Source organism: Phalaenopsis equestris, unplaced genomic scaffold, assembly GCF_001263595.1.
Source record: "Phalaenopsis equestris unplaced genomic scaffold, ASM126359v1 Scaffold000333, whole genome shotgun sequence".
In the NCBI taxonomy this organism is placed as follows: domain Eukaryota; kingdom Viridiplantae; phylum Streptophyta; class Magnoliopsida; order Asparagales; family Orchidaceae; genus Phalaenopsis; species Phalaenopsis equestris.
This window is the reverse complement of record NW_018164775.1, coordinates 572,462-582,497: the sequence shown is the minus strand read 5'-3', so window position 1 is coordinate 582,497 and position 10,036 is coordinate 572,462. Positions and strand designations below refer to the sequence as shown.

Below are 10,036 nucleotides of genomic sequence, written 5' to 3'. Positions count from 1 at the left end.
GGCGCCAACCAGCCCCACGGACTGCGCTTGTCGCCCCGCCCTCCATGTGAAAAATTAATTCCAGTTAATTTTTCTGACAATTGCATTCCTAAAGCTATTTTCGCCAATCACAAATACTCCTTCAAAATTTGCCATCCTCTCCTTTTGCAGCTTTCCTCCTACCTAAACACAGCCACCTTTCAAACTCGTTCTTCTTTTCTGAATCAAAATTTTACCTTGGTCTTGTTTTGCAGACTCTGCCCTCTTTCCCATCTCCTGATCTCCATCAAAACTCCCATCTTGCTCCGTATTCCTACAGAATCCATCTCCCTTTCTCTTCCCTCTTCTTTGTAAATAGCTTCTCAATCCATCCTTTCGTATTAGCTCCATATCCCTCTCTTTCCCTCTCTTCTTTCCCTCTCTTTCCCAATAATCGAAGGAGAAAGACGGCAATCATCTCCTTAAACCCTTCAATTCAATTTCGATTCCCTCTTTTTGAAGAAAATATTGAGGTGGAGAAAGAGAGGAAGATGGCAGCTAACAGGTTTGCAACCATGCTCCACCGAAACACCCACAGGATGGCGTTCCTTCTAATATACACAGTATTAGAATGGATCTTAATAGCTCTTCTCCTCCTCAGCGCTCTTTTTTCCTTTCTTATCGCCAAGTTTGCCTCTTTCTTTGGCCTGAAGCCCCCTTGCATCTTTTGCACAAGAGTGGATCATCTATTCCAGCCCGGCAAGGGCCAGCGCTTCTGTAAGGATATTATCTGCGATTCGCATGCTGTAGAAATCTCCAAGCTTGGATTTTGCTCCAAACACCAGCGGCTCTCCGACGCCGGCGACATGTGCGAAGATTGCGCCACCTCTGGATTTGGTGAAACCGATCGGAAAGTTGCTTTGCTGTCGTGGATGAAGCAGCGAAGCGCGCTGGAGGAGAAAGATCTGGTTTGCTCTTGCTGCGGCGTGATCCACGAGAGCCGTTCCTATTCTTCCTATACAATTTTACATACGGAACCTTCTGACGTTTTAGAGTGTGCCCAGAAGGATAGATCTGTCAAAGAGGAGACGGAGGGTGAAAAAGATGGCGCTGTTGGTCCAGAGAAGGCTGACCTCGGGAGAGAGATTCCTTCGGCTCATGCTGAGGAGATCGAAGATCAGAAAGAAGAAGCACATGAAAAAGAGCATGATTTCAAAAGTGAGACTTTGCTTCCATCTCCTTGTTATGTGGTGGAGGATGCGTTGGCAACGATCCTCGCCTTTCATCCAAAGAAGACGGTTGATGATGAGCGGATTCTTCCCATTGAATTAATCGATTCTTCCACCATGGTGAGATGCGGTGTTAGAGGGCATCATGTTGATGATAAAATGCTTCTTAGAGATGCGGCAGAGCGGGAAACTGCTAAAATTGATATTGCGGAAATTGCAGAGCAGCAAAGTTCTACAGTTACAATTGACGACGCTGAAGATGTTTCATTTGGTGGTGGCAAAATGACGCATCAAGAAACTATTCATGTTGAGTTGGTGCCGGTGATAAACGCTGAAGAATTTGAAGATCTGCATGGTAAGAGATTTTTAGTGCTTTGTTGTGCTCTAAATTGGTGTAAAACAACTTATTTTATCTATTTATTGTTTGCTAATTTGAAGTATTCGTCTGAATTCTTGTTTTGTTTTTGCCTACATTGAGCAGTATCTGAAGAAGAATCCAAAGTGAATGAGGAGGTTAACTGCGAGATATCAATAGGGAGTGACATATGTGACCAAGAACAAATTGAGCATGCACAAATCCATGAATCCATACCTGAACCAGAATTCCAACAAGATCAAAATTTGGAGAGCTTCAATGAAACAACTGATAGAGAGATAGGTATAAAATTCACTCCATCTACTCTGCCATTTATTTTTTAAGGATGTATGTTCTCCAAATTAGGTCCTGATAGTAGCCTCTCGTTTAAATTGGCTCCAGTAACTGAACCTGAACCGTTGAAGCGAAGTGCTCGACAAGTGAAGCACCTTGCTATTCCTCCAGTTCTTAATGAAATTGTAGAGGAGGGAATGCCTGAAACTCCAACAACACCATACTCTATTGAAGGCTTTCCTGTTTTGCCCAAGAGGTTTCTGTTGGAAAGGAGAGAATCTGGGACTGAATCTTTAGATGGAAGTATTGCTAGTGACTTAGACAGCATGGAGCCATGGACTTTGGAACGTTTGAAGGCAGCTCTGAAGGCTGAGCGTAAGTCTTTAACCGCATTATATGCTGAACTTGAAGAAGAACGAAGTGCCTCAGCTATAGCTGCCAACCAAACCATGGCAATGATAACCAGGCTTCAAGAAGAGAAGGCTGCAATGCAGATGGAAGCACTGCACTACCAGAGGATGATGGAGGAACAGACAGAGTACGATCAAGAGGCGCTGCAGGTCCTCAACGAGCTCATTTTGAAGAGGGAGAAAGAGAAACAGGAGTTGGAGGAGGAGCTTGAGCTTTATCATGAGAAGGTTCTTATGTACGAGGCTAGTGAGAGAAATAAGAACACTGGGAACGAGAGCGTGATTGCATCGGGCTTGTCAATTTCGGAAGATAGTGATGATCTTTCCTTTGAATTCCATGAAGGTGAGGAGAGTAACTGCAGCCACAATGAGAACAAACAAAACACGCCCTCTGCTGAAATTTTAAGCTTTGTGGAAAGTTCAGATACAATGGATGTATGTTTAACTGAATTTGAGGAGAATAGAATTTCCATACTCAAGAAACTCAAAGCATTGGTGGAGAAGCTTTTCAAAATGGATGATAAAGATGAGACTGATGATTCAGAAAGTAGAAAACAGTGTTGGGTTGAGAATGGCCATAAAGTCAATGGAGAACGCGAACTTCTAGGTGATGATATAAACTATGGATCTGTTAATTGTTCTTCACATGATCTGCAAATTAATGGAAAGCTTCGCTGTGAACAAAGGAGCGCTGGTATTCAAGGGAAAAATCTCCTGCCCCTTTTTGATGCCATTAGATTGGAAAGTGAAGAAAAACTTAGCACAAAAGATGACTCCATTGATGGCAGCTCACCCGACTCGATTTCAAAGTTTTCAGTGGGTCTGAAGAAGGTGGCTATTGCTGAGGAGCTAGATGAGGTTTATAAGAGATTGCAAGCTCTTGAAGCAGACCGTGATTTCATCAAGCATTGCATTTCTTCCATGAAGAAAGGAAAGAAGGGGGTGAATCTTCTTCAAGAGATCCTTCAAAACCTTGATGATCTCAGGAGAGTTCAGCTCCATTCCAGGAGTTCCGACTTCTAATTTGAACCAGCAGGTACATTTTTATCTATTTTTGATAAATCCTCTTATTTTACTTTCATGAACGCTGTTTGCTTGGTTGTCTATAAAGTGATGCAAAGTTAATGACATTGCATGCAATTTACTATTCACTTATTTGATTTAGAGTTATGAATTGTCCCACATCGAGAATGAAGTAATATTTGAGTTCCTAATATTATAATAATGACTTCTACTAATTGGCATGACGTTTTTGATTGATAGATATCCAATCAGTGTATTAGGATCAACTTAGTTTCTTGGTGATTACTCTTTTGATAGTTATCAAATATTTCATGAAGTGTGTGGCTCCAATGGATCATTTGTTTCAAAGTAGTAGTGCAATTTCAAACCATTTGTTGAATCACTTGGGCTTTATGATTGAATGTGATTTGGTTTGTAACAGTTGATGGTGCATAAAACTTTTATTTGAATGGGTGTGATAGTCGATGTAAAGAATTCATATTTGTGATGGAGAATGCTAAAATCTATATTTGAGAGGTGATTGTTGTGGACTCGATCAACACAAAATACTTGAGTTATGTTAGAACCACTAGCAATATACTTGTAGCCAAACACTTATTCCTCCACTTTCAATATGGAATTTACTCTCCTCTTCTACTTGTAGCCAAACACTTATTCCTCCACTTTCAATATGGAATTTACTCTCCTCTTCCATGCATCTCAACCTTCAACCACTATATGAGAATCTTTCACATCACCTACCATTCCTCATCAAATGAAAACTTTTAAACATTCCCTTCATGCATCAATAGCACTACTAAACTATTTTGGAGCCCCTATATGAGAATCGCTTATTTTGAACTTTAGTTCAGCATGATAGAATTACTTAGGCCCATAGAAACCACAAACTGCGTGTAATTTTTTATCCAATGCAAACCTTAAACTTGGATACCACTTAAGATGAGCTTTTAAAATAATATATTGGCATCAATCCGCCATTAGCTTTAGTTATAATGGGTAAGAGCAACTCATAGCCTATTAAAAGCTCAAATATTATTTCACTTTTGTTCAAAGAGTTTGCGAGCATTGGGTTTAATCTCAAGTCAAATGATTGAAGTTTTGTATTTACCAATATATTAGACCCAATTTTGGTCCATACATGATTTATTGATGGTTTATTTGATTGGGATATAATGACTTCATTTTTGGTTTACTGATGTTTTGTTCGAGATAGAGTGACTTGCATGGTTTGTGTCTTCCAGTGATTGTGGTCTATCTTTACCATTGTTGAGCTAAGTTAAAGAGCTAAAACTTTCGCGATTACTACGCATAATTTAAAGGGCTTTTGTTGCATGGTAATTAAGAATGTTGAAAAATCTTAGCTTGTGAAGAGTGATAATTAATATGTAAAACTTTCATAAGAGAGAAGATTTGTAGGGCATGCGAGAGTGTTGGATTTATTTACACATCAAATAATTGAAAATATGTTTGTTTTAAACAGAAAATGGTTGCCCTGTCCCAATAAGCTCAAGATTTTTGTTGGAAATAAGTTTGATCGCTAATGTAGGTGGCTAAACTCCCCATTTGATTCACACTTTCTAATAGTAGGATTATTCTTCATTCGTACATGCATCTCAATTGAGGAATGGCCATCCAATAATGTATTGAGTTTAGCTTCTGGCCAATATACTTGTTCACTTAAGTTTAGTTACATTACAATATTATTGACATCACATTATTTACATAACAATGTTATCCCTAAAATGCAGTGCATATTTTTTAATGTTATGTTAAATAGTATAATTATATCTAGGATGACCCTAAGTTGTTTTGTCATTATTTATTTTAGACATAACATTATAGCAAGAGTCGATGAATCAAATTGCCTCTTTTCTTCACAAAAGGATTATATAAAGCAAATGTAGCCAGTGCTTTGATTTCACCACCCAACCAATTATTATATTTTATGCAGGATCTTACACTCTCGATGCCGAGTATTTGGATCTTATTGCTTTGCCAGATGGCGTAAATACTTTTTTAAGAATTGTAAAAGTGACCTTATAAATTTGATAGCCATGTTAATGCCGAAGCGAACCTAGAGTCGGGGATGAAGAAGGAAGTCATGGCAACATCTCCATGCTCTTTTGCTAAGCTTTGTTCAAAGTTGAAGCAGACCACTCATGCGATAAATCTGCTTTTAATTTCCCTGAATTTTTGCGGGGCTGGGGGGTGTTTTTTTTTTTTTTTTTTTTTTTTTTTTTTTTTTTTTTTTTTTTTTTTTTTTTTTTTTGGATTTTGGTCTCCATCCCACCATCTATGGAAGATGGTGGAATGGAAGAAGGTAGTAATGAGCTACCCATGTAATTGGTGCAGTGAAATCATGGCTTCAAAGTTTGCAATGGAGCCATGAATTCCCCTCCCTGGCCTTGTCTCGTACACCAAGCCATAAAAAAGACCGAGAAAAGTAGGTTTAGTGCAGTTTCTTTTGTTTGTTTAAATGATTAGTTTTAGTATTTATTTTTCTTTTTTACTATATATTTTCTTTCCCTTGGGAAGGGAAAGTGTTATGTTGTATGATTCGCTTTGGTTATGAGGTTTGGTTTTGAAGTTGGTATATGAAACACAAACAGTGTATATGTATAATCAGTAAATATGTGTGTGATGTGATGAATATTTTTAATGAACTTTCGGTTAGGGGAGAAAGAATGGCTTCCAGGGTGGTAATGGAGTATTTAATTTTATAACCATCATCATCCTTATTTCTGGGGTGGGAAGAGTATAGATTAAGTTTAGGTGCATAAAGCATTGCATTGATTCGTTGCTTTTTGACAACTTTTTAGGATTTAAATGGTTTTCTTGTACAAAGGCTGGAAATAATATGTGAATTATTCAGAGAATGTGCTCTTCCCATTGTTCTAGGTTTTGCTTTTGAAATTTTTGGTAACTGGGAGGATGTCTTTAGGATTTACTTGGCTTCTTTTAGGCAAAATATATTCTTAAAAATAAAGAAGTTATTTTATTTAAAATGTAAAAAAAAACTAATGATAATTTCAATCCAATTAAATGAGACCACCTGAAACTGGCTATTTACAAATCAACCAACCGCTTTCATTCATTTTTCAAGTTCTTGCTCAAATATCAAAATTTATGGCAAAACTTTAACCCATATTTTTTATTTTATCAAATTCTCATTAATTTGATTGTGGCACGCGTAGATACGACAGTTAGGTACTGCATGTAATTATCCCTAAAATCTAATGAATTTTCAGAACATGGGTTGTTTTGAAACAATCAAATGGGTTATTTCTCCAAAAAGTGGTTTATAGCTCTGCCGCTAATAGAAATAGGGAAAACAGAAGAAATAGTAAAGAAAATTAAAAAACCATAAAAATTATGTGCTTCAGAAACTAGCACTCATATACATGTTCGTGTAACTAGCGATATAAGTTAAGCTAATAATGTGCTTTAAATAATAGAAAATTGAACTAAAGAAATTATAATATTACATGCATACATATTCTTAAAATACTGAAATATTGTGATTTGCCTTAGTTCTTAAGTATGGTCTAAAGGCGTTCAGGGACAAAAAAAAAAGGAAATCTTGGCAGGAGATTCTTGACAGAAAAATAGGCAGATGTTGGCCTTATACTCGGTGAAAATAAAAAGGTGGTTGTGCGCATCCAAAACAGACTTCTAGTATATAATGTCAAACTCTGGCTGCTGCTTTGAGATTTTAGTGATAGATTTGGTTGGAACTCCATAGTTTTAGCTAAAATTCCTGAAATTAGTCAAGCTGAAATTTACAGATGTGGGAAGAAAATTCACTAACAAAATTAATCCAAATAGCTTGAATGTATTTATGTAAAACCAGGCTGCACCAGACTTGCAACAAAAAAGATATTGGCTAATGACCCAAAAATTTGATCGCCTTGCATGAGCAAGCTTTTAACTAGTGATTTGGTTTTGAAGTTTCTAATTCTAATTTTTACAAAAAAAAAAGAATCTCTTAACTAGTTTTGAGTATGAAGAAATGACAAATAACCTCCCTTGAATTATTCTTATGCAAATAATATCTATCTAAGTGACTCTAATGTAATTGACAACGGAGAATAATAATTTTTCTTAGTCTCTCCCAATATTACAGTTAGTCGTCTAACCATGCAAAAACTCCAATGTTTGTAAATTTCCCTACACAATTGCACTCCTAGAACAATGTAGATAACATAATTATCCATTAGCATTCTTCTGTAGTACTAAACCATAACCTATTTTTACATCCTAAGTAATCAGTTTATGAAGTATACTAAATTCAAAAGGTTAAACTATCAACTTATAATAAAATTAACATGTAATCAGATAACAAAGATTTCACTAACTTGTATAACAATCAATTTAGGAGAGAGAAATGTTTAAGTCATATTTCTTTACGTATGAAAACAACACAAATTCCATTACAAAATTCAAAATAAACAAAGTTAAAACAATCTCATCTAAGTTCTTCCTTGAATTGCATGAACTTACATCATAATCTCTATCTTTTCACCCAATTTGAGTATAATCACACACTTGTTCTCACTTGGGAGAACACACACACACACACACACTCACTCACTCTCACACTCTCTTCTGAGGATCCATCCATCGAAGTGTGTTGACGACTGCAAGCATTCTCCAGCACTCACTTCTGATATGCGTCCTCTTCCTCTCAGTGCCACTCCAAGGGTCAAGCATTTCAAAGAAAACATGGTGGAAGAGCCCTGGTTCACTAGAAATCCACAGATAGCCACACTAATAAAAAACTATCGTAACTCAAGTTGGTTCACCAGTGCTAGTGTCCTTCTGAGAACACCAAAGTCTCCCTTGATTGGTGTTGTGCGTCTTGGAGCAAGCTAAAGGCTTCCTTGAAGTGGCACAGAGGTTCTCTCCTCTCTTCTTGTGCCATGCATGAAAGTTAGTAGGGACAACATACCCACACCACCTCATCAGTGCACTAGCATGATGGTGGCATAGCAATGCTATAAGTTGCGTAACTACGACACATATTGGTGGTGCCTACTTGGCACCATTAAAGCGCTACCTTGGTTTCCCATATTTGGTTAGACTATCCATTGTGCTTTGCATGTGATGCCTTGTTGCCTTAAGTGTCGCGCCAATGTGCCAAACTCGTGGTTAGATATGGCATAGGAGGCACATGGAACAGTTATGTTTGAGCTACCTTTATGTGTTAGCTCTTATGCATCATTAAGCACTCATGAACACATGTAGTCTGCAATTACGCACAAAAGTACATTTAAAAATTCTTTCGGAAAGCACGAAAATGGCGCAAAAGATCTCATACAAGTGTGGTGGTAGCAATGAAAAATCTCATTTTTAAAGCATGAAAATAGTGAAAAAAATCTCCTACAAAAAATACGATGGGAAAGCGCGACAACAACGCAGGAAATCTTCTATGAGAAATGTGATATCAGCGTTGAAAATTTTTTCTAAAAAATGTCACGGCATGACAAAAAATCTCCTATGAAAAGTGCGGCAGTGCCAAAAATATCGTATAGAAACTGTAATCGCAACGTAACAGATCTCATATGAAAAGTGTGATAGCAGCGTGGAAAATCTCCTCTAAAAAGTGCAATAACAACATAAAATCTCCTAAAAAATCACCACATTTGTGTGGGACATCTCCCCAAAAAAGTGTGATAGCAGCATGGGAAATCCCCTTCGAGGTGGATAACAGCAACACGAAAAGGGGGTTCTATTGTTCACATAATGACAGGTTGTGAGACTCTGCATTTTTTTTCTTCTGAGAGCTTTGTTGATCGCATAAAAATAGATTGGAAGATTTCCATGGGTGTAATTGCAACACTAATGGAAGTTTAGTTGATCACACAATGACTGGTTAAAAGACTCCCATCTTTTTTTCTTCTGGGAGCTCTATTGATCACACAAAAATAGGCATTGAGACTCAAAGTAAACAATTGTAATGCCAAGCAGAGCTCCTTTGATTTCATAATAACAACCTAGGAGACTCGACCTTTTTTCTTTTAAGAGCTCCATTAGTCGTAAAAAATAGGTTGGGTACTCTGAGGTGGGTAGTAGCACACTAAAGAAAAGCTCCATTAATTACACAAAAACAGGTTCGGAGATCACATTCTTTCTTTTGGAAGCTCTGTTGATCGAACAAAAATAGGTTGGTTGACTCATAGGTGGGCAAATAAAAGGTCGTGGGGAGTTTCGTTGATCGCACAATAATAGGCTAGGAGAGTCCACCTTTTATTTGAAAGCTCAGTTGATTGTAGAAAAGCAGGCTGGTAGACTCTGAGATGGACAACTGCGACACTAAGGGGAGCTCCATTGATTGTACAATAACATGCTTGGAGACTCCACCTTTTTTTTTATGGAGCTTTGTTGCTCCAACAAAAAAAGGCTGGGTGACTTCACCTTTTTACTTCTGGGAACTCCATTGATCGCACAAAAATGAGTAAGAAGACTCTCAGGTTAGCAAGTGAAACGTCAGGGGAAGCTCCGTTGATCACACAATAACAAGCTAGGATACTCCATCTTTTTTCTCCTAAGAGCTCCGTTGGCCGCTCAAGAATAAGCTGGGATACTCTAACTTTTTCTCCTCTTCTGGCTTATTTATAGGCTTAAAATGGTCGAATGATAAAAAAAAAGTAATATGAAAATTATCCAATTATGGTTTGGCCCTTGGATGTTGATGTGGCCCCTTATCCTCCATCACATCGCTCCCACCTTTCACCATATGATCATACATTCCATAGATCGTTGACATG

At 37.6% G+C, this 10,036-nt stretch overlaps 1 protein-coding gene across 1 annotated transcript; it reads left to right on the top strand.

Annotated features, from left to right (window-relative positions):
- The first annotated feature begins 397 nt into the window (after positions 1-397).
- Positions 398-5,459, top strand: LOC110025804 (myosin-binding protein 3-like). The gene is made up of 4 exons (XM_020726462.1): positions 398-1,542; positions 1,669-1,845; positions 1,945-3,282; positions 5,221-5,459. The coding sequence occupies exons 1-3, from the start codon at positions 510-512 to the stop codon at positions 3,267-3,269; spliced, it is 2,535 nt and encodes an 844-aa protein (XP_020582121.1). The 5' UTR covers positions 398-509; the 3' UTR covers positions 3,270-3,282; positions 5,221-5,459.
- The last annotated feature ends 4,577 nt before the right edge of the window (positions 5,460-10,036 follow it).

Excerpts from the sequence above, each read along its gene's own strand:
- LOC110025804 (XM_020726462.1), top strand. The coding sequence starts at position 510 with ATGGCAGCTAACAGGTTTGCAACCATGCTCCACCGAAACACCCACAGG. Across the intron at positions 1,543-1,668 it reads AGAATTTGAAGATCTGCATG|TATCTGAAGAAGAATCCAAA; the intron begins GTAAGAGATTTT and ends TACATTGAGCAG. Across the intron at positions 1,846-1,944 it reads AACAACTGATAGAGAGATAG|TAACTGAACCTGAACCGTTG; the intron begins GTATAAAATTCA and ends AATTGGCTCCAG.